Raw genomic sequence first — 25,491 nt, 5'->3', positions numbered from 1 at the left:
TTTGAGATTAAAATGAGCCGAAAAGAATATGCCATCTGGCTGACCACTGCACTCCAGAGTGTCTTCACACTTGCAGCTATCTTCGGCTATGTTCCGAGGATAATGCCGAAGTGCGAATGTTTACTTCATGTTGTTGATTATTACTGTTCACATCGGGGTCCAGACTGTACTGCCACCGAATTCCAAAGTTATCAGTGTGATGTGTGCTACAGTTTTCTTGTACCTGAAGAAGACCAGCGTCAGTGTGGAAACGCGCAAACTTCCAGAACCCCTCACTGACACTAATGTTTTATTTAAGTTGCGCTTTATTTGGCTGTATGCATTCAATCTAGTTGTAACTATCACAGTTTAAGTATCCACTGTGCCAGCGAAAAAAGACCACTCTCTGACTGACACCTTAAACTGTGTGTCATCAGTCAGAGTGTCACTCTCACTGGGTGGCAAAGGGGGTGTTTCAGACAGAGATGCACAGCCCAGCCTTTGAATGTAACACCACCTTTTGAAGGGAGGTATGCTAGCTTTCTCCACTAGCTTTCAAACCACAGTGTGATCTGCACATATACCATGGAATTCAAAGACACGACAGTCTCATAAATCTAAGGCCTCCACAAAGTACAGGGCAATGGGCCTCATGGGTGACAGTGACAGTGACCTGAGAGCATTAGACATTTGCTGTTGTAATTGACTCTGTACCTTTGATGAATGGTTCCAGAGCAGCAAGAGTTGTTCTCTGAAACAACCCACACGTTTGGCTGGTCGGGTTAAGTGGTTGCTTGGTGTGCCACAAATATAACGTGTATATCAGACTAAATTCTTCCCTTGAGTTTCATTTTCTAAAACTTCAATGCTTAAATCACTGTATCCCAGCATTCAATATCATGTACCTGGCAGAAAGCCTGATGTGGGGGTGATTTTTTTCTCTTAAACTGAGCCTGGACCAAAATGTACTTTACAAAGATAACACAGTGTGCATTGCCTATATTAATGAATGCCTTTAAAATCTGACAAGACACTTGTTTTTCTCCTCCAGACATTAGAGGTTACATTCTCCAGTTTCTGAAAATGAATAAAAACAACCTTAAATGAATTGCCAGTTCTGATAAATCAAGGTGATACTTGATATATGTATGTGAGCGCTCTAAGAGGCTTCTGCATATCACTATTAAAAAACATGCATTTTATGTATTCAGCACTTACGTAAATCAGCATAATCACAATGCAATCATACTGGATGGAGTGAGCTAACTTTGCCGGCACCTTGACTTGAGTGTATCTTTTTCTCTTAAATCTTAAATTTATGATTTTATGAAATCTGTTCTAATGTGAATGTAACTGTTGTATGAGCACCGGAAAGCACTGGCTAATTTCATAAGCTCCTAAGTATTCGTTTTTGGAATGTCTATGAAATATTAGCATTATTCTATCATTCTACAAGCAGTGCGTGGTATAACATGGAATACATTTGCATACTCACTGGTATTTATCCTTTAGAGTTTATTCTCCCTGTGTGATTTTGAGCCCATATTTTTCCAAGTGACTCCTATGTACACATCAGTGAACACAATTACAACTTCCTCCCTTAATATTCTTCCTTAATTCCGCCCACTTTATATCACTTCTTACCAACCACTTGCCATAGCCTTTCTATGTTAAAAGAGAATTTGTAATTAACCTTCATGAACTTTGTAAATATCACACCTGTTTAAAACGCCTAGTTCTGTCAGTATAGCGACTGGGGATATTAACAGATACGTTGAAAGATCAAGGGTAAAGTTTTGATATTTCTGGAAACCTGTGAGGTTTGATTTAGCGCCTGACCCAGTAAAAGCTAGCGAGAGTGTTGTGCTTTATGGCCTCTTACCTGCGGTGCCGGTCCCAAGCTGAAGGGTGCTGCGGTCCTTGGTCAAGCCATTGGTTTTGGGGCTGGCTGTGGGGGCAATGGTGGCGACTGCTCGAGGAGGCCTCTTGCCCGGGACCTTGACCGTGGTCCTCAGAAGGTCGATCTCTTTCCCGTGAACATTCTGCATGTAATCCTGGAAACCACAAATGCACACACACACACACACACATACACACACGCGGTCAACCTCACAACAGTATAAAATTGCTAGAAACTGGGACACTCACCTAGAGGTTCTTACATTTACATAAGGTTCTCTTTAATACGATCACTCATTGGATCTATTATGTTTCTAGTACTTAACTGTACACGGGTATTTTACATTTGTGTATTTGTTCGTTTCTGTAGTGCAAGACATGAAGAATCAGCCTTAGATTCGGATTTAGCTAAATGTTTGTTTGTTTACTGCAACGGAATGTTTTTAAGATCCACTGTTAATCCACAGCTATCAGAGCTTAATGTTTCATGGCTTAATTCCCTTCCACAGTGGTAGTGATGCTACTGATACCTGAAGCTTATAAAAGGCTACAGTTTCATGATGTTGTAGTGTGTCATCCCCTCCTTCGTTAAGTACTTGCCAAGACGATTCAGTCAGCTCATTCCATGGATCCACCTTGCAAACTTCGCAGACTTGTGTACACTAATGGCAATCAGAGCATTAGGAGTGACTCTGCATTGCAGCGAAACTATGAAGTGCTTTGATGAAGTTATTTTCAGCGCTGAGAGTACAAACTCGTCATTATACCATTAGACAATAAACATAATGGGGAAATTGTGAATAAACAGAGCTGAATATGGACGTGCGAGAACATGATTCCACGCGTTTGAAAATCGTATGAAGACATCGAGCGGGTCGCAGAGAGAGACGTGCCAGTATTTAACCTCATCCGCGCCCCGGCGGTCGGGCAGGACAGGCGGAAACATCGCCCCTAATGCGTCCGCGCGGTCCCATTTGCCCCGGACCTGGCCATTTCGTTGAGGCCAAAGAGTCAGGAAACAAATGGATTTGGCCACTTTGAGTGAGTGAGTGGGTGAGGGCGGAAATCACTGCGATCAGCAGAAAGCGAGTGGGGAAAGCTCGGCCGTCGAATCCCCCTCCATCTCCTCTCCTTTTATTACACACCATAAAGCCCTAATTTCTTCGCAAGCCTCCTCGCTAATTACCCAGTGAGCGCTCTCATTTCATTTTATTGCTGGAATTAACAGCCAGTTCGGAGCGTGGAAAGCTATTAAGATGTGTGATTAAGCCACATTCAATTAGTTTCTACAAACAATTTAATTGATGTAGCAGATAGAATTAACAGAAGGGGATTGTGTGGCTCGGCTGACTGCGAAATGAAAAGGAATCTCTCTCTCTCTCTCCCTCTCTCTCTCTCTCTCACCCCCCCTCACCCCCCACCCTCCGCTCAGAAGGGGAACTGACACATAGCGAAGAGCCGGCAACAGCCGGCTGTACTGCCGTGTTCAGCGGATTCGAGCTGGCAGCCCCCCTCTACTGGGCCTGAGTGCACTAGATGGGCTGGGGAGGTATTGCAGAGAAACAGAGGTAACGAGCTCTGCACGGCTGACATCGTGCACACAATGCCAACGCACAACCGTTCGTGCAATTATCAACATCTTTTGTCTCTCCTTATCAGATGCCATTGTCAACACAGTTTTCAGTTCAGCTTTTTTTATGTGCAGAGCAGGTTCCAGCAGGCTCTTGAAAGGCACTAGGGGCTGATCTGTGACAAATTTCAACCCGGGGTAAGTGTACAGCTGGACGTACCAAACAAATACAAATCAGCCATTGACTTGCTACATTCACATTAATACATTAGTTGAGGTTCGTTTCCAAATACGTTTAGATTTTTTGGGGGTTATAAAACTTCAAAATGTATTTCAAGTTCCAATTACTTGAGTTACACGCCGAAGATAATTGCACGCGAAACTACGGCTCATTTTCAAGGGAACAGGCCTTTAGCGGGGAAACTCTCCACTCACCAAAGGTATTTCTAATTAGGCGGAATTTGCACGATGAGACGAAAGTGCTCTCTTCCTCGAAGACACTTACGCGAACGCGGCCCCTGGGAGATGCAGCTTGGAAGCAGCGCTGCGGCAAATTGCGCCGTCCCTATTAGAGTTCCTAATGACTGGATTTAAAGGACGGGGATGGAGAACTACGCGTCTTCCGGAAAAACTTCAGGGATGAGACACACGACCTACGAGGCTGACAGCTTAGACTGATCTCAGTCCTGGACTGACATTGTACTGCAGCTGCTAATAACACCAGAACTGGGGCCCAGTCAGTGCCAACGCCCCCCCCCGATCACCACGCACAGCGCACTTGAAGTTTATACAGTGGGAGAGGCATGTTTGTCTGGTCTGTTAGCGCATGCCGCTGACGATAATGTCCAGTCAGCAGGATGCAGCACTTCCAGCGCTCCCTCTAAAACAGAGGCCGAAAAAGCTATTGACCAATTCATTAAAAGCCCCGGCAACAGCAGGCCATGGGAGATAGTCATTACAGCACAAATGTCCATATTAGCGTCTTTAAAAGAGCACATTAGCGTGGGGACTCGGAGCGGAGGGTGATTAAACTGTACATCCTTCCCCCTTCGGAGGCGGGGGGAAAGTGGGGAGAGACAGAATGCAGAGGGAGAGAGACGAGGGGCCACATTGAGAGTGACAGAGAGACGGAGGGAGGGAAGGGGGGGGGTAGCGACTAGAGTGTGAGAGATCATGAGAGAGAGGAGAGAGCAGGAGGGAGACAGGAGGGACGTATGCAGTGAGGGAGATTGAGAGAAAGAGAGGAGAAAAGAAGAGCAAAAAAAAAAGTAAGAGAGAGAGAGACAGTCCCAAAGCAACATCACTGATATTTCTACGTTCCTTATGTGATGTTTGTTTTTATTCTTTTCTTTTCTTTAATTTTTGCTTTCGCAACTGAATTAATACAGCATTTCTTCCTATTTAGCTCAATATGCTTCTTTGTTGTACTTAGAACCATTGCACTACTACTGTATGAGCACTTACATAATTTTGTTTACTGTATCACACCTGTACATTGCCCATTTGTAACTGTGATTTGGCAGTATTGTACTGGCAATAAAGCGCAATTTCAAATCTTGAATCTTGGAGGGGGGGGGGTAGAGCAAAGGACCGAGAGGGAGAGAAAGAGTGGTAGAGACAGGTAGACAGAGAGGGAGAGGGAGAGAGGTATAAAGAAACAGAGAGGGAGGGAGAGAGGGAGAGAAAGAGTGGTGGAGACAGGTAGACAGAGAGGGAGAGGGAGAGAGGTATAAAGAAACAGAGAGGGAGAGAACGAGTGAGGGAGAGACAAGAAACAGAAGAAGAAGGAAAGAGAGGGAGAGACAAAACGAGAGGGAGAGAGAGAGACTGAGTAGGAGAGGGAGAGAGAGAGGGATGAAGAAAGAAGGAGAGGAAGTGAGGGGGAGAGAGAGACGGAGGGGAGAGGGAGCAGGCGGGGAGTCCGCGGCAGGCGGGGGTGCTGTCGTGCGGCAGCGGAGTGTTTAAGAGGCATTAGCGCCGCAGTGGGGACGTGACAGAGATGGATGTCCGAGGCAGGCCGGTCGCTGCCACCGTGCGGCGAGCGCCATAATAAATACAAGCCAGCATGGCGTCGGGCCTCCACGGGCCCGCCGAGTCGCACCGCCATTACCACGCAGCGGCGGGCAAGAGGCCGGGCCCTCTGGCTGCCTGTTCGCGGGCCATAAAACCAGTTCATAAATCCTACGCATAAAGCCTCTTTCCACTGGACTCAATTAACCCCGGTGTCTTTAACTAATGAGAGAATTCACAGCTTTGAAATATCAAATTCCAACTTCAGCCATGCTAGGTTATGAGTTAGTAAAGCTGGCAGAAGATGCAGGTTAACATCTTTACATTCTTGTGAGGTTTGACATGAATGGAATGCTTATTCCAGCTATCCAGGAGAAATATACCCTTTGTGAATGCAACAACTCTGACAAGCATAGCTCACGCATGTGCCACATATATATACCCCTGCTGAAATGGAAGCTGTAGAGATTGTTTTTTAAAGAACACAAACTCATTTTAAGCTTGAAATTAATCTACTCTCTTGCAAAATAATTCAAATTTGAGGAATTTAATGAACAACAAATGTCCAACCAAACACCTCCCGGGATTTTATTTCCCAATTTTAAAGATGTAGTATGTACTGAATGGATACTAGTGTACTGGAATGAAAAGCAGTCTGTACGTTGTATGACTTAGCTGGGTTAGGGTCACAAAAGGGTTGGCACAGTCAATAAGGTAATACGGAGAGACTCACATGCAGGCTGGGGTGGTATGTGAGGAGGCCGTTGTCACACAGAGTGACGTACTTCTTCTTCCACTCCTTGTTCAGGGACTTCCCACTTCTTTTCAGCAGGATGCCCTGAAAGAGAGAAAGAGAAAAAGAGAGAAAGTGACAGGTAAATGAGGGTTGGTTGAGGTCATAGTGTGGACACCGCAGTCAACCCCCTTGAGCAAAGATTAACTCTCTCAAGTACAACCTCACTGTACAAGTAACAAATCAAGTATGACCACCACAGGCCACAGTAAGGATGTCTGAAGGCTAATATAACTTTGTGATGTTCTTCACACTGAATGCGCTCACTGAACGTCTCTTGCACTTAGAGGCTTGAACACTAAGTAAAAGAGACATAAAGTACTGGAGGGCAGACCTCGAGGGCAGACGGAGACTTGGTATGGATCGGAACAATCCGGATGGGACATGGCAGGGCCACAGAAACACTTTGTCCTCTACCGCCCCGCTCTGAAGAAAGTGGACAATTCCACCAATCCTGGTTTGGCTCCGTGAATCATCAATGTTCCTATGCCCTGGGCAGCATAACCCTGTACATTTTCAAATGAAGGCATTTTGCTTGAATATTCTCAACCACTGGTTGCTTTTTTTAACAACCACGTGCTAGTTGTGTTTTGCATTAATCCTCATTAAAAGTGATGAAGCATACAGCTACCTCTGGTAACTATGAAGTTATTAAAAGATATAGCTATAGTTACAGTATCACACACCTATATCTAGGAATATATGAATACATGTTTGAACAGAACAAATGTCACAGATTGATTTAAATGTGGAGGTTCTGAGAGTTAAATTGCTAGCCTCACAGCACACAGCCCGCTAAAATCAGTGACATTTCCTTTATCCCAGTGGCTTTGGTGTTGACTGACAGAACACCGCAGTTTGCCAAGCCCAGCAGTTTTTGCTGGTGCCAAACAGGCTTTTTAGTCCCATCGCACGCAGTTAACAGTGCTGTCATCATCGGTCCACCGTTGCAGCTTGGTTATTCGTGCAACTGCATGGAAACGATTAGCGAAACTCAGCGTAAAATGATGGAGAGGGGTTACGAGCCAGACGAACAGACTATCCTCTCTGAACTCACAGTGAATTATTACAGTGGCCCGACTGTTATGACGGAGTGGCTTTTCACTGATGTTCAGAGATGACAACGAGACACTGACACGTAGACTGCACGCGCAACACACATAAATGTAAGCCACTCGTATTTAACAATCACCGTGATTACTCAGGTCACCACATGTATACTTTTGTGGAGTCTAATTTCTCAATGTAGCTGCGGTTGCAAGAGCCCTGACAGAGCAGCTGATCTATCCAAGTCCTATTCATAACCAATCACCACGTAAATGTTTGGCTTCAGGTACCCAAGCCAATGCCGGGGGTGACCCTATAGGAGCACTTCCTGCTTGCTGGCATCTACGGCCTCCTGAACTACGGCAGCCCCTCCTCTCCTCCCTATCTCCCAGGCCCTCTCAGATGTTGAGATTATCCCCTTATCTGCTGGGTAATCCCACTGTAAACAATACGGCCTCTCGCCTGGAAGTGGGCAGACAGAGAGCCTGGTCCCCGAGTGAAGTGGAGAGGTAGTAGGGGGTGTGGAGGGGGGATATTTAGGGGATTAGGGGGGATTTTTGTGCTTTTCCAGTCTTGTTGGGCAGGAGGGGTGAGATGTTCCTCATTGCCCGGCCCTTCCTGGAGGGGATTAATCCTTATTAACACATCAGGGGCTGACCCTTGGCGACCCCGTCCTCCTGGCTGCACGCCGAAAATCACCCTAATCAGACCCTGCTGGACTTCCGGGTCCTGCCGAATTGGACCGCACCCTTATTTACAGCTCTAAATTCAAAGCAGACGTGTGCAAATCAAAAGAAGTTTCGAATTCCCCAGCCATACTTTTTTAGCATATACAGACAAGACTACGAGATTAAAAAGCTTAAAATACATAAACCCATTACATAATGGGTTTACATAAAATACATTTATTTACATTAAATGAATATGTTTGTCTAAAGTGTCCATGTTTCATACGAAACGTTAAAGCCAAATACTGTACAAAAATAAATTGTAAGAAATATCCAGATGTTAAGTTTCTATTACGAATAAAGTCTGTGTTTTCAAGGTCAGGATTTTTAACCAGGAAGCAATTCAAACTGATATCAAAGGAGACATCTACTAATTTGTAGTGCCAACAGATGCATCAGTATTGATTCAAAAGAGAAAAAAAAAACAGAATAAAAAAGAATTCCCACAGACTCTAATCAAGCAGGAACTAGCAAAATTGTGCAATAACGCTACTAAATTAAACAAATTCAGCAACATGATCAATTGGTTTGTCTTAATTTGAAAGATCAAGAATATGACAGTCTGTGTCAGTCTGTTTAGAATTCTTGGAATTATTATGTGAAACTTTTTCTCTCTCAAACCAACTTGCTACAATAAAATCTAAGTGTATTCATTGTCTCTAAATAGTATAACCAATATTAAAAATTCCATTGAAAAGACCATTTCCTTTATAATAAAGATCCTTAAGATATTTAAATAACTTCATAGCATTTAGGAATGTTAACTATTTAATAACCATGGTTTCATTCCTGAATCACACGCTAATGTTAGTTGATGAAGTCTAATTAGCCTTTTTGATACGACCTCTCTTTTGTCTGATAGATGCTAGTAAGATAATTGTTTCAGCTTTCCAAAAGCCTCTCACTCCAGCCATCCTGTATTTATTACATTAAACTGATGCTGTGCATAAGAGGTTTTCTAACTGCCCATCACAGGAACAAGCATTGAAAAGGTACACACATAAATGTGTATTACAACTGAATGAGAAACATGCTGTCAATAAATGATTATGTTCCTAAGAAAATTACCCTTGTCGATGATGCTGATAATACAACAATCACAGAAAATCACAGACACCAGCTGGTTTCTCAGCCAGATGACAACCAGTGGCTACTTAACCAACACTCCCTATCAAAACAAATACAAAACAACACAAAAAAACTCTGACCCTTTTAAACAGTATAATTACAGGAAATAAAGTAAATTACATTTGTCAGACCAAAATGATCTAGGTAGCAAGCTATATGAAGTAAATTTAAACAGCAGTCACACATTTAGCTTTAAAAAAGACTTATACTAAACTTATGTGCAACTTACATTCTGTTCATTTCTCTACTTTAATGTATTTTCTCCAGTGAAAATGGCCACTGTTAATTAGTGGTGGAGGTAATGTTGGATACAAGACAAGGGAGAGCCAACAAGAGAACTTAAATTTGTAGGACATTTATTTTATGAAATGTTTGCTTTTTTCTTATTCAGTATTTTATTTTGATATAAAGGATAAAAGTAATTGGAATTTCTAATGACATATTTCTTCTGCTAAAAGTCGCTCTGTATGAGAGTATCTGCTAAATGATGTAATGTAGTGTAATATATTTGTTGTTATGATGAAATAAGTGAGTGGCATTTGCTACGCCACGCTCCTTGTGCTTTCCTGGAACCTTACATTTTAGCAGGACAATTTCTGCCATGACTGCATGTCAGTACTGACATGCTGTCATGTTGTACAGCTGAGAGATTACAAAAGCCAGGGCTGAATCCAAAAGGGCCACAGTGTGTATCTGCCAGCGAAGTTTCCCTCTCCGCAAGTCAATATCCAACTACAGGATGGCTTGCGCTTTGCTCATAGTGCAACCAATCACTCTGTCAGAGGCTGTTTTCACTCTCTCTCTCTCTCTCTCACACACACACACACTCACACACAGCTAGATATTAAATACAGGGATCATTGAATGAATAAATGTGATTCTGTCATTTTCCACATTTCACTGTATTTTTCCCCCACCTTGTACTTGAGAGCACCTACAGTATGAGTGAGCTAAAGACACATTTCCCAAAGCAGACGGAGTGCCTTGAATTGAAAGTATGGAAATAAGATCAAAGTCAAATTAAACGTAGATGAAGCCAAACACTGGTACTGACAATATACTAGCAGTGTTCTACAAACAGCAGCCTGTGTGTTCCGATGCACAGCTGTGTAGTCATAGGCCACCTATCCTTGCACGTAGCGCTGTTCAGTGGGAAAACGAAAGCCAAGGGAAATGCTGGGTTTGATGTACCAAACACTGTGTGGGCCATCTCCTTGGTGTGTGAGGTGGCTGCATCAAAGCCTATATGGTTACTGGGGTTCATTTTCAAATACGGTAACAATTCCATTTTACAGAACACAAGTTTATTTCAGGTTTCCATTTAATTTTACATTTACATTTACATTTATTCATTTGGCAGACGCTTTTATCCAAAGCGACTTACATAGGTTATAGTTCTTTACAATGTTATCCATTTATACAGCTGGATATTTACTGAGGCAACTGTGGGTTCAGTACCTTGCCCAAGGGTACAGCAACAGTGTCCCAGTGGGGATTGAACCAGCAACCTTTCGGTTACAAGTCCTGCTCCTTAACCACTATGCTACACTGCCACCTGTTCATGATAATCACCAGGTAAACTGGTGCACGTGAGTGGAGCAGCCTGAGGCTTCATTTCATGTGCTGTAGTCGATTCCATTCCATCAGGTTCATTACAATCAAACACAGCAATCAAACTCAGGCGTGGAACCAATACTTCACCTGGATGTAAACCAATAGGCAAAGATGTCCACTGATCAGCCCTGCTACTTATTCCACTGGCTCCTTAAAGCACCAGCCTGTTCCCTGGGGTGAAGGGACAGCTCTGTGGGGTTGATTTTGCACCCAGCGATGAGGTAAACAACACGGCAGTATGCTTTACCATCACAAACAGGCGTGTGATGAATGGGTTAAATGCTGGAGGCATGTCCTTGAAGGACAGTAATATTACCATGGCCATGATTTGGTAAAACAACTTTCTTGTTCCTTCTCATGCATGCCTCACATCTATCCATTTGCTTCTGTGCTGGTTGCAAATAAGTTTGTACATTTCAGTCACGTGGTACTAAATGGCTACTGTCCTGTGTACATACTACCTCTATAAAATGTCTTCACATCTTGTGTCCTTAAGGTCTGAATTGCAAGTTTGTATAGTCACTCTGAGGTGCAAAACACAAATACAAAAAGAAAAAAAAACCCACAAAAACAAGAACTTGTGGCCCCAAAGTGGAAAACACAAGCACAAGACTAATCATTATGGAATTGTCTTACACTGAGCCAAGAATCAAACTTTTGGCACAGCTGACATCTGGTTATATGAATATGTCGCAGACATCACCCACCTTGTTAATTAACCAAGCTGAAATGTCATAATTCTGCTTTATTACCTAATGTTGACTACACCTGAAAATTAATGTAAAAAACTACCATGCAAAAAAGCAGGTGGGCTCCCACTCTTCAATCAACAGATGCCAGCTATGCCAAAAAGTCAAGTCGCTTTGGATAAAAGCATCTGCCAAATGAATAAATGTTAATGTAAATGTGAAATTCATTAATACTCAGATCAGTATGACACAATCGTGTAATAAGAAGTCTTTTAAATTCACATTTTACACTTCTGGGCCACAAGTTTTTGCTTTTGCATTATCCTTTAGTATGAGTGTTTTTCATCTCAGAGCCACTGCATATTTATTTGGTCTCAACTTTGACTGTTAAACTGGGATATTATGGAGATATGTTGATATTATGGAGTATACCTTTCTACTGGTCATATCCAGCATTGAATATGCCTCAGCTTTGACATATGCCATGTTAAATGCTTTCCTACACTGTAGTCACACATTAAATGCCTTTTTACAGTGTTATTTAAAGATGTTTGTTCATTAAATGCATGTTAACTACCCCCCCCCCCCCCCCCCGAACAGAAACAGCCATAAATATGTCTCAGAATCAGTCTCTGGTGCAGGCTGTTCCATGACACAATCCATGAATCGTGTCACCGCGCGAGTGCACAGATGTGGCCGTGACACGTGACAGGTGGTGTCAGTGCGGAGACCTGCCGGCGTATTCAGCAGTGAGACGTTGCCTCCTCATTGTGAGGGCGGGCGGGTAAACCTGTGTCCCGTCACCGCTGCTGAGTGACGGGCGGGCCCTCTTAGACCGGCAGGGCTGAGCTGAGAAGTGGGGCAGGGACAGGGGGGCCGGAGGGGTGTCGGCCCCAACAGCTTTGTGTCGACTGCTCTTCAGAGGCAAGAGCATTGTTGTCCTTACTTACCATTTTTACAGAAAGGGGGGGACGGGGGGCAGTAATTTGCCCAGTGGGGGGTAATTATACTCACACCAGCCCTTTGATCTTGGTGATTGTGCATTTGACTGGGCAATCAGGCCTTTCAATGCACCCCCCCCCCCTCCCCCCGCCGTCCACCTCTCCTAATTGGATTTCAGTGGCCCTTATCTCTCCGAGCTCCTACTGTACCTCCTCCTACTATCTAAAGCTCAAATGATACTAGGGGGAAGTGGCCTTTGAACCAAGGCACATAATTAAATGGAGAAGAATGGGGGGAACTTTGGTGTGTTTGGGGCTTGAGGATTTCAATGATAAAGACTTCAGGAGAACGACCTCTGCGTCACCTCTCCTGCCAGCAACGTTGGTTTTAAACCTGGCCGCCGATGGGGGGGAATTTTCACTCGCCTGGTGAAGATTATCCGAATGCATGTTTAATCCTCTGGGTAAATTGATGTTAAATAGATCAGCCCTCCGCGCATTCAAAGGCAAGAGGGGTTTCCCGTTACACTGCACTGGCGGTGACCTTTTAAGCTTGGAGGAGTTAAAGCTGCGAAGGCATGGGGTCTGGCCAGATTAGGCAAACACTGCGACAGGGACAGATACAGATGAGGGCAGCCCGCGTGGCTATGCGCTTTCTCTGCATCTGCGCTAACACACACACACACACACGCATACACACACACACACACACACATACACACACACACGCACAAAGAGTGCTGAATCACCCAATGCTAAGTTTTCTGTGAGGATCCCAGGGTGCAATGGAGAGCAATGACACGCATGTTAACACATGTATGTGTATTCAACGGCATTGATGCCTCCAGCTGCTGCCACGTCAAAAAGAGAGCACGCCATCATCTTACTTTCAAGTGTTCCTGGCAGAACCTTTTCGAAGCAATTCATGTCAGCTGATAAATTACAAAATATTTGTTGTTTGAAATTTGCAATAAATTAACTACATGAAAAATGATTTTTGAAAATATATTATACAACTGAAAGAGTCTTGTACAAAAACAGAAAATGGTTTTCTACTTTATATTTAAATTTATTATACTGATTTGGTGTACACACCTGCATTCCTATATTATACCAGAAAAGATATATAAATGATTTATATAATGTAAATAATACATAATAAAATATTTTAGCAGAGGAACCAAGCCCTCAGCTCTCATTCATTTCTGGGGTACCCCTGATCTGAAGGGCTGAATTTTACAAATAGTTTTTTAGGCAATGACATTTTTCAGACATCACCCATGATTTGATTCAACAGTGACTTACAATAAGGTAAACTTATGTCAAAATTAAGGAAATTGTAAGAGTTTCAATTGACATATTTTTTTCCACCATGCCCTGTACAATAGACTGAGTGAGGTAAGACGCAGCACCAGCTGAGTAATACATGACAAACAACAAGCTAATTCCTGTACGATAAATATACAGGTTGAGTGCTGTGCATACAAGTGAAGTGGAGTGTGTGATACAGTATTGGCCAAATACTGTACAGTAAGAGTTAAAGTTGAATACTTATAGATATGGTTGAGTACACTAAGACAGAGTGTAGAGGATTCCATTTAAGGACCACAAAATGTAGTCTACAGCCACAGGCAGACAGACACTCCTAATGTAACCAGACAATCACAGTAATGATGACTGCCTCATTTTGCCATCAGTGTCGAGCACAAACAACATTTTCACAATAGCGTGTTCTGATGCTCGGATGTCCCTGTAGGCATCGAAACAACATGAATAAACTGCAAGATGATATACACATTACTCATTTTCTTTAGGGTGCCTCATTTTAAAATCTCATTTTCTTAAGGAAAAGCACTGCACAAGTACTTCATCGCTTAAGGAAGTGCTCCTGTATAATGTAAGCAGTAGAAAGGACTAATTCAGATAACAGTATTTTTTTTTTTTTAGTTTATTCAATCAGCAATTTTGAGTTGGAAACAAAATTTTCTGCAAGTTTAATATTTCTTCAAATGCTGTGAAATAAAAAAAAATGCAGTATATCTCACTGAATTATCATCCTTACTCGTCATTATTACCACACTAGTCCACTTACAGGCAGACAACCCGTTGGCTTCATTGATGGTGAAGAAAACGTCACTGTTATTCTTGAATTTGTGTTGTATCGCCATCTAGTGGCTGCGATTCAAGTCATTTCAATCTGCAAATTTCTGGTGACAATTTGAGCAATTTGACTTATACTGAACCAATTTACAAAAAAAAAAAAATTCTGCAAATATGTTTAGGAAAATTAAATTAAAGTTAAATAAGTATACAATTTAAACATTCTCTAGTACAGTTGTTATGGAGTGTTCTATTGTGATGTGATTACACGAGTACTGTTTCACTAACATTTATTGAGTGGAATCTGCTGTACGAAGTCAAGCCAAACTAGTTTTCCTCGTATGTCTCCGATGTTTTTAACTTAGGCCATAACTGAGACGGCAACTAAAAACCTACCTTTTTCTTGCCTTCAGAAATACAATGTTTCCCTCTGCTGGTACAAAACTGTAACTACAACTTTGAGAACTAGAGGGAACTTTTTCTTCTGGGGTGAAAAACAATGTGGCCATCTGTTGGTGGAAGTCTGTAACTGCACCTTATAGCACTGGAGAATTTTTTTTTCCATTATGAGTGTAAAACATGACACCTAACACTGTAAATGTTCACTTATTTACACATAACGGTAATTTACTAGAGCACACACTACAACACTAAGAATTAGGTTTTTCAACACCTATGTTGCCCTAAATAACACCAGTGTCTCTACTACAAACAATAATTAAACATAACTGCAATCAATTGAAAGAGGGTCATACATTTTCAGGCCATGACAATGGGTCAGCTACTTACCTGTCAGTGCAAAAGTGACAGTCAAGACTCAAGTAAAACAAGGAGACTGAAAAGCACTCACCTGTTTAATTGGTATGGCCCTTCCACTGCCTATGCTGTCTGTTTTACAGTCAATGCTCTTTGCCTGTTCACTGGCTTTCCGAGACTGCAAGAAAACAAGAGAGTCAATTGGTCACTGGAACACACCATTGAAGGCATAAGGGGGAGGTGAGGGTTGGGTGGGGTGGGGTCGGGGAGTGTGTGTATATGTGCTTTGACTTGGGTGAGGGAGTTGTTAGAGGTGGGTGTTGTGGGGAGGGAGGGGTGGGGGGTAGGAGAGGGAGGGAGGGGATTAAAATTAAACATCGCAAATGAGGAAAAAAAATCAAAAAAGCTTGAAATAAACGAGCAAAACGGCAAAACAAACAGTACACTGACGTGCAGCATTTAAAAATAAGAAAAATTAAAAAGAACAATTTACAAGAAACAGACACTGAACACCATCCCAACACACATTTGGACAAAACTACCCCACACAGTCATGACTGTAACCTTCACCCCCCTTCAGACAAGAGCGGGGCAGTCCGCCTCAGTGGCAAACCCAAGAAAACCCAGCTTTGCGCGCCATTTTGCATAGATACACAGACATGTCCTTTCTAAAGTGCAAAGGGAAGGAAGAGGGTAACCGTTAAAGAAGAGAGAAAATAAAATGAACAGGCAGTTACTTTTCTTCACAATATTTCACTGCTACAAGCTTCCGAGTACCTAAAAGAAGGACAGAAACGAGCAAAATCACAGCAAAGAACAGTCGGCTTTGCAAATTGTGCAAAACAAGGTGCAAGACTGAAGGAACGCTAGATTCAGGAGGAAGGACAGAGGCAGTGCTTCAATACAGAGCTCACATCAACATCGAACACCTGAAAATTCAGTTAGAGGTTAAGGCTGTGGAAACAAGAACAGTTAAACAGCACAAAAAAAAGATTTCATCAGTTACTGGCAGACAACACATTGGTACACAACAAAAAGCCAGTAAAAGAAAAAAAAAACAAACAAAGGAACAAAACCAAAAAAGAGCGACCACATGAATCGACCGGTCTTTGGTTCTCACTGACGGACAACATTCATACTGGATGTACTTGACAGAGATGGTCTCACTCGCAACATGGTGTGGAATGCCCAGTCGCAAATGGAGAGAGGTAGATGCGATTTAAAGCAAGCCCACTCTAGTATATAATTTTCAACAGTTTATTCATTTTTTTCTTTTTCTTTTTTTTTATACAGACACCATACAAATCAAGTCACAGGTTCACTTCCAAATATTCAACAAGTTAAGTCAAACATTGCAGTTCCCCACAAAATATAGGATGGACAATAAAGGCGTTATATTTATATATTTTCATATATTTATTTACTGTATATAATATATTTTCTATAGAATACCATTGTAAATAAAATACAATACAAGATGTACAGCAGTCTATGAATTGGCAATCAGTAAAAGTGCTTTTGTAACAGTTTTTAATCTTCATACCAAACCTTAACTGAAATAAATAAATAAATAAATAAAATTAATACGAAATCATAAAATAACAAATAAAAACTACATTCGTACAAGTCAGTGCAATCCATAACAATTTAAAGTACTCCAGCCAGCACGCACAGCACTACACTTTACTCTTAACCCCTAACCCTAGTTGTTATGAAGGCCTTCATAACTGTCCCTACAGCAAAAACCACATATACACCTTTCCGTTTGTTTGTATTCCATTACCTTTCGAGCTCTGAGCTGAAAACAAAGAGAAATAAAAAGAGGAAAATAAAGGAACCAAAGGGGAAAAAAAAGAAAGAAAGGAAAAAACGGAATTAAACAAACTGATAACAGCAACTTGGAACCTTTTTAGTCCACGAGTCCTTGTTTATGGCAAAGGCAGTGTGATGGGATGTGAGGGTTTGTCCATTTATAGGTCAGAAAAGCTCCAAGGGAGATGTTATTTGAAGAGAGCATTAGGGGGAGAGGGTAGATGGGGTGGGGTGAGGATCGGGGGAGTGGGAGGGAAGGGGGTTGGGGGGGGGTGGCGGCGGGCAGTTGCAATTCCAGCAGTGCCAAGTTCACATATCTGATGGACTCCGGTGAGTGTGGATTTTAAGAATTACCTTGTGCATGAACCGGTTGACTCCAACTTTTTTTTTTTTACCGAACTTCCTACTGAACGCACTGATGGTGGATTTCACTGTTCTTTTATTTGTGTCTCTCAGGAACGTTATTCTTTTTCGCCACTGTGCACTTCCTGGAGCAATACAGCGTATCGCCCGGGACGGCACCGGGCCTGGAGACGAAGCTATGCGCTTCTTTCCACCCACCCCCTGCTCACTGCCTACTCCGTACTGGGACAGCCCAGACAGGGGGGGGACCCTTTCACTCATGAGGGGGTCAGGTGTGGGGTTTTTTTTTTTTTCGTTCCCCACCATGCTCTTCTAATTCGGAAGGAGTTGGAAAGCCCTTTTTGTCGAGGAAAGGTTGGAAACAGAAGCGCAAATCTGCAAATATTGAAAAACAGTTGGCAAACGTTAAACCACTTATTCTTTTTACTTCCTCAGTGGACACAAAATTTAAGGAAAAAAAAAGGGAACAGAAGATAACCGACGATGGAGACACCACCAAGGACACATGGGGTAACTGCAAATGAGGTGGGAGATGTCGATGGTAAGGCGGAGGGAAAACATAGGCCAAAACATCTACCCCCCTGCCTCCCCACTCCCCGAACTGTGCTTTTATACATAGAAAAAGTATAGCTCTGGAGACATAAAAATAAAAAATACCTTCCAATAATCTCTCTTATAGAAGATAAGCTTACCACTCTTGAGGTGGTTAACAAAAAAAGGTACAATGGAAGCTCTAGAAAAAGGACCTATTTTTGCACACTACTGACATCTAGTGACACTTTGTTGTAACAACAGCCACTGGCAGAGACGGGTTAATGCTCAATGGTGCTGGTGAAGGACAGAGGGTGGTGAAGAGACAGGGTGACTGACTGACCAATGCCTGCTGACGCAGCATCCCCTTCCTGAATAAAGCTTTGCTGACGTCCGTCTATTTCTCCCGAGGGAACCCGGCACCCCAGCGACTTCAGTCCTCTCGAAACAGAACCGGTTCGCGAACTATTTTTTTGGAACCGTAACATAGAACCGTCTCGCTTATTAACAACAACAACACACCAATTTCAGGGAAATGGAAGAATTTGAATGGTGCCCATATATGGCTTTTTTTAAAAGTAAAATCCTATTCAGTTATGTTCAGTTACTACCACCAAGAGAAAGCATAAATATTCAGATCCGTGTATTGCGCAATATCGGTTAGAGCAGCATTTTATTTGCGCAGCTATGGTTTCTAATTCAGCTCTCGGTTGTGCAGTTTAAAGTACTACAGTACAAATGAACAGAGGATAAAAACAAGTTCTGAATATACTAATATTTTGGTACATGTAATAGCTTAAGTCTTTGTGGCAAGCTTAGACTCAATAGGATTCAGTGCTTAATTGCTGGTCTGAACTCAGATTTGATGGCAGCGTTCTTAAATTGGACCATTGCCATGCTTTCAACAGCAAATCAGCACTGAAGTAAAATTCACCTCTCCACCACTGGGGCAATGCTTTTTTCTCCCCTAGGGTGTCGCAGGCAAACTATTTCTCCTTAAGTGCTTAAAATGCTAGTGTTATTGTTCCTCTTTGCCCTGGAAATGTGTTCCTGGAAAGCTAAAGGAATACACCAGGAAGTTGTCATTTTTGAACAGAGATCTCATAACAATCCCTAAACTACAGACTGAGCGCTAGAGCTCATTTTGGTTTCTTGGCTATTGTCACAAAAAGCCGTGAGTTTGTTTCATAAACTGTGCTGTTATTTTTTGACGCGGTCACTTCCAGGGTTCCGGATAACCCATTTATTCAGCTGCCTTACACTCTGACTGGGCTTTTGACCTTTCGCAACTGAACTCTGTCCCCTAATTCCGAACTGCATTAATGTTCAACAGCTAGTCACTTGAAGCATCAACTGCTGGATTTTAAGACCTCCAAACAATGCTGAACAAGTGGAGCTGAAAGTGCACGTTCAAGCCAGTCTGAATCTGCAGAGTCACTCAGACCAACAGCCAGGAGAGTGGAAACGTGTTGGCAGTGTGGCCTAGAGGTTGCAGGTTCAATTCCTGGAGCAAGGCGCTTAACCTGAACTGCTCGAGTACATTTTCAGCTGTACAAAAGAATAATACGTGAAACATAAGCAAACACTACTCGTTAGTTATTGTCATAACAGCAAATTGTAATGTTCTGGACACCAATGACTGAGGAAATGGGGTAAATCTCAGGGTCAGTTTCTACTCCAGAGAGGAGCTGATGTCACAGGTCACATGGTCACTCAGAGTGCCGCAAACACAAGATGCAGCTGGCCGTCCGCACCGGCGTAAAACGAAGCGGGGGCGAAACAGTTCTCTCCCGACACGTCTGACCGAGCTCGTTAAGACTATAAGGCCACTCCTATTCGTAAGCTGAGAGGAGCTCTCAGACTCCAAGTTTTCCCGGACATGGAAAAACAAAATCCTACAAAACGGAGTACAGCATCAAATACAAAGTCATAAAAATAAAGCGATTAAAGAGGAACAACACGTGTGGGGAGGGAAACAACGCAGACCTCGGAAATATGAATCTCTTCTGTATCAGGTCTTACAAGCAAAACAGATGGAAGGGATAGGGGGCCAGCAACAGATTTTTTTGAGAACTATTGTCAATGGTTTTTGAGTGCGTTTGGAGAGTCCTATCTTGCGGGTATATACAGATGGTCAGTTCGAGCAGTTCTCCGAAGCGGAAAGTGTTCGATGAGGAGAAACTTTGCAGTCGCTAAAAGAAAGTAGGGAAAGGTCCTGTGGCGAGTGCTTGGCAGCCAGCTTTTTTTTTTTTCGTTTGTTTGTTCATTTTTTTTGTTGTTGTTTTTTTTTTTTTTTTAAACGGCCATGCCTCCTGCGCCTCATGCCATTGGTCCCCGGAGGTTCCTTTTCGAGACAAGGAAAGCCCCGATCCGCCCTCCTTCCCCCCCCCCCCCCCCCCTGCTCGCCGCTCCTCAGAAGGTCATGAGCTGAAATTCCCGTTCCGCCTGCCACTCCGGCACCCATACGGGATAGGTGGCGTGCTTCGTCATCTCCACCACGCGAAGAGGGAGCGGCTCGTTTCTCTGGTGGACAGGGTTAGTCACTACCTATCGGGGGGAGGGAAGAAACAGGGGAACTAGCACAGAGCCTCCACTAACTGCCAATCTGCCCCAGGGCCGCTCTGGGAGAAAGCTGAGGGAGAGGGGCAGGGGGCTTTTCGTGGGGAAGGGAAGGGGGGCGGGGTTAGGGTCGGCAGGGGGGTGGTGGGGGGGGGGGGGGGTTGTGGGGTGGGAGCATGCATAGTCAGCTGCAGCTTCAAGAGTAAAGGTCCTGGCTCTGATCTGAGTGGGTGTAGCAGGAGTGTTGGTGGGTGGGGCACTGGCGGGGGGTAGTCCCGCCCCTTCTCTTCCCTATTGGGGAGCCACTGTGAAGCAAAGTAGAGATCTGCTAAAAACAAGAGGGAAGGGGGAGGCCAGGGGTCAGACACGGGGGCAAGGGAGGGCTTAATGAGAGATGAACAAAGTCACGTGCATTCACGTAGAACTTACGGGGGGGAGGGGGGGTAGTGTCACCAACAGACTAGAATACAAGAGGTGCGATTTGATTTTTTTGGGTTTCATTTTTTCCTTTGTTTAGAAAAAAATAAAAAGGTTAAGGGAAAAAAAAGTGTCTATTACGGGTTTCAAAATAACCCAGGACCTCGCCACCATGTATTCTCCGAGCCAGGCTTAGTTTTTTTTGTAGTTGTTGTTTTATTTTTTCATTTTGCAGTGGATTTCGTTTAGTTCGGCTCAGGAAAAGCCAAGGGTTTGTTTCCAAGGCGAGAGAGAGAGAGAGAGAGAGAGGAAGGCCTTGGGTTAGGTTGAGCTCTCTGGCTCCCTCTGGTGGAGGCAGACCGCCTGTCTGAGGGCGGAGTCGAGTGCGCCCCCTCCCCCCCCGTCCTCCGGATACGCAGCCTCTAGTAATGTGAGTGGGTGCTGCCCTGCATCAGCTGACGCATACTTACTGTGAAGATGTTGGAGCGGCGCTTGGATTGCTTGCGGATGGGCGTGGGCGTGTTGGAGGCGGCGATGGTCTCGATGCGCATCTCCCGCTGGCTGATGCTCGGGGTGGAGGGGACGGAGGAGGAGTAGTCGCTAAACGCGCCCCCGCCATTCGCCGCCTGCGGAGGAGAGGGGAGAAGACAGGAGAGAGAGAGAGAGAGGGAGAGACGGGGCAGAGACAGGCTGGTCAGTGCAGGGAGACGAGCAGGGACCGCGGTCCAAATGCTTCCTCGCTCTATGCTCCCACAAACCCTGCTGATCCCAGGTCAGTGATCAGATAGCAAGCGTTCTACATGATGTGTTGAGGACTGATCTATGATCAGCAGGGGTTGAGGAGACAGGGTGCAACAGAACAGTTTGCAATGCAACCAGGGTGTATGGCTATAATATGTAACTGTAATAACAGTACTGTGGCTGTAGCCCCTCTGTGCCAATCAACAGCCAAGCCCTCCTGAATGGAGCAAACAATTCATGAGAAATAGGGCTGACTTTGCCAACACCAGCATAAGACCAAAATGTACAGATCAAAATAATTTAAAAAAAGCATACTTACCCTGTCCCCCCCAAGACACCCCCACCCCGCACAAATCCCACACACACACACACACACACACACACACACACACACACACTCATATATATATATCACACACATACACATCACTAGCCAGGAGAAGGTTCCATTTACAGGCCCATTGGTGGTTTATGTCCTGTGACTGCATCTCAACAAAACTTTTTAATAAGTCTGTGCTGAGAAATTTTGTCATTGCCAGTGTCCATTACAGCATTTCAAGATTAAAGTATGATTAATACAGCTAGAAAGTATGTCAAACATTTATCATATTGCTAAGATTCTGCTGCAGTGGAAAATTATTTTGAGAAAACGTGTTCCTTCTTTTTGTTCCTTTTTTTCTGCATACTTGCTAAAATACTATTGACTTTTGTGGAAGTCGCCCATTCATTTTCCTGAATCATGCTACTAGCCTGGGAAAAAAGGTTCATTTGCTCCTATATGATACTGCAAGCTAGTCACAGAGCCTGTGTGAAAATCGTAATGTAATCAGTGAAGTTTGGTCTTAAGTGCCTTGTTTCCTTCCTTCTAATCTAGAATGCAGGCCTTTCTTGTCAATAAAATATTCATGACAAATTCATTTCTGACCCTGGATGTGGGTGATTTAGTTGTCAGAAAATTACGGATAAGCTGCAAGGTGAATTAGCAGTTTCTCCCACCAGCCGAAAATGTAGCTACATGTATGATTTGTGTTTGTTTCTGTCTAGCTGGTGAGCTACAGCGGCTAGGCTCCTGATGACCATTACGAATTCATCCACTTTGTACTGGTCATCAGTCCATTCAGCTCAGCCCTCACCACCTGCCAATTAGAATGAGAGAAGGGGCGGCCCCCAGGAGGCTCTGTGATCTAAGCCCCTCCCCCCCTTTACCCTGAGTGGCCGCGGGTCGGGGCGGGGCGGGGCCTCACCTGATTGATGTGCACAGAGGGGATTGATGCGGACGGGACGGAGGAGTGGCTGGGGGAGTTGGGCAGGGACTTGCAGGGGCCAATGGAGAGCTGCTGCTTTTTCCTCAGGGCCACCACCTTCTGGGCGACTGGAGAGAGAGGGGGGGGGGGGGGGGGGGGGGGCACAGGCGCACAAAGGGCGGTTACACACCACGCTCCAGGGCGCGGCCACCACGCTGGCTCTCAGCTCCAGCTGTATCAGAGGCCGCACTTCAGACAACACTGATCCAGAGCCTCTTTGGGGCAGAAAAACACCAAGTTTCAGAAGAAAGGAGCCATTTCTTCTGATCGAGTAGTGACTGTTGCACCTCATATTAGTTACATCCAATGACACTTCCAGAGGTGCCAAAGTTAAAGTTAGCATGTTGCTAATCACTTCATTACTAGCAGAGAACTTTGTGACCAGCTCTAATGATTCAACATGAAAGCTGGACACCAGCTAGCATAAACTGGATCAGACCGATTCTATAGCATGTCATTCCAACTGTCGTTCCGTGACAAAGTTCTAGCGGCTGGAGTAAGTTACTGTGGGCCAGGAGTTCCAAGTCAAGATTTTGGGACACTGCAGTCATAGGTATGAGTAAGCCACTTCACCTGAAGCAGAAAATCGAGCTGTGTACAGGGTTCAAAGAATGCATAAGGTCTAAGCATCACCACTCTCAGGATAAGAGTGTCTGCTCTCTAAGCTGTCTGATGAATCGTAATGTGGAGTTTGAATGTTAATTATTTAAAAAAAAAAAAAAAACAGACAAGTCCTGCAGATATGGAATTTGTTATGCAGAACTATCATTCCACTCCAGACTCCAGCAGCACATCAGGAGAATTTGCATGACCCAAACAGTCAAAGAGAGAGATAGAGACAAAGAGAGAGGGGAGAACAGGAGAGAGATAACGAGAGTCAGAGAGAGGGAGGGAGAGAAAAAGAGACAGGGTGACAGAGAGAGAGAGAGAATAAGAGAAAGAGAGAGATGGAGTTCTGTTTAAGATGCATCTCCCACTTCCTGTCAGCACAGAGCATATTAATGCATCTCCGACTGCCGCAGCGCTCAAAGTGAACTGCTGTCTCCAGACTCCAAACACTATTACATCTTTTAATTATTTCAAATGGAGCTTCGGAAAGCAATTAAGGACGGGGGGGGGGGGGGGGGGGGGAGCGCCTACCCTGGCTCTCGCTGTCAAAGTGAAGCAGCATAATGAAGCCATCATGTCCGCATGGCTTCAGGGTGAGATCTGTGCGAGCGAGCGCTCAGAACGGAATGGCGCATTGCAGGGAGGCACGGCAACAGTGACGCCCGGCCTAAAAAATCCGCCGTCCTGCAGGTTTCAGGAGGTGCGCTTTCCCAGCAAATCCAGAGCTAAATTAATTACTGCCCGTATGACAGATAACCCCACCCCCTCTCCAATCCCCCGAATGTTAGCTCCCCGGGTAGCCTGTGTGGGGGTGGTGTCCTCACCATCCTGGAAGACCCTCTCCACGTTCAGGCCGTAGGTGGAGCAGGTCTCGTAGTACGTGGAGCGCTTCAGGTCGTTGGACAGCTTCCGGGCCCGCGCGTCGTCAATGACTCGGGGGTTGGCTGCGCTGATGGCATCTTGGGATGTGAGGAGAGAGAGAAAGAGAGAGAGAAAGTAATTTTAATTTGATTTTAACCACCCTTATCCTCAACGCGCTGTTAGCGTGGCTAAGAATTCCTATTAAAATGCTGATGTTATTTTCTTTCCGTCAAATTGGTTTTGTGCTCGGGGAATTTGAGTTGGCATGAATAGGAATCCCAGTGAAATTTGAATTTATTTTGCAGATTGTATGCTGTAAATTACTTTGTACAGCATTCATATCTGCAAGTGTTCTCTATAGTAATTGCTCTGAGTAAGGGAGTCTACCACTAGTACTAGTAGTAGTAATAATAACAATAATAGTAATAACCCTGAGTGGGAGAGTCTTACAAGCAGGGAATAAAAGAAGGGGCGTGGCTATAAGGTAGGGGAGGGACCAGGCAACAGGGTTGGGGGGTGTCCTCACCTTGTGTGCCCACCAGTACCATGGGCACCTCGGCAGTGTTCCTATAACTGCAGAGGCGCAGGAAGTAGTTGTAGACGGTCTGGAAGCTGATCTCGTCCTCCAGGCTGAACACAAAGACGACTGCATCCACCCAGGCAGCAAACTGAGAAGAACAGGAGGTGTCAGAGGAGGAAAAACATCCCTGTCGAGCAAATCTCAGTAGCCTGAATACTTTGGAAGAAACCAAGCTACCCTCCTCCCTGTTTTACATAGTGACAAGGAGAGAATTTTGTAGAGGGTAAAACTAAGGCAATTAAAACTATCCTTGGGAATCCTTTATCAAGAATACCTGAAAAGGTGCTTCTTTTAAGACTAAAGGCTGCATTTCTACACTCTTCCAGAAGAGGGCAGCATGGTAGCAAAAATGTGGAAAACATTTTTCTGGAATATTTCTCATCTTGTAAATTAGGCTGCCATCTCTCCCTACAGTAGCAGCCTTTCAGCTCCAGTAGCCCTGGAGAATGTAAATTTCCTT

The 25,491-nt window shown here is 44.1% G+C and overlaps 1 protein-coding gene across 2 annotated transcripts in view; it reads right to left on the bottom strand.

Moving 5' to 3' along the window:
• Window positions 1-25,491, bottom strand: part of agap3 (ArfGAP with GTPase domain, ankyrin repeat and PH domain 3) — a 231,853-nt gene that overhangs the window by 53,919 nt on the left and 152,443 nt on the right. For both annotated transcript variants that reach the window (XM_036519422.1, XM_036519423.1), the window contains exons 5-11: window positions 24,978-25,119; window positions 24,415-24,549; window positions 22,922-23,049; window positions 21,407-21,562; window positions 15,349-15,432; window positions 6,192-6,296; window positions 1,862-2,033 (exon numbers count right to left, since the gene is read on the bottom strand). In XM_036519422.1, the coding sequence (XP_036375315.1) occupies window positions 1,862-2,033; window positions 6,192-6,296; window positions 15,349-15,432; window positions 21,407-21,562; window positions 22,922-23,049; window positions 24,415-24,549; window positions 24,978-25,119 (922 nt within the window). The remainder of the gene's footprint in view (window positions 1-1,861; window positions 2,034-6,191; window positions 6,297-15,348; window positions 15,433-21,406; window positions 21,563-22,921; window positions 23,050-24,414; window positions 24,550-24,977; window positions 25,120-25,491) is intronic.

This window comes from Megalops cyprinoides, chromosome 24 (genome assembly GCF_013368585.1).
Source record: "Megalops cyprinoides isolate fMegCyp1 chromosome 24, fMegCyp1.pri, whole genome shotgun sequence".
In the NCBI taxonomy this organism is placed as follows: Eukaryota; Metazoa; Chordata; class Actinopteri; order Elopiformes; family Megalopidae; genus Megalops; species Megalops cyprinoides.
This window is presented reverse-complemented; position numbering and strand designations above follow the sequence as displayed.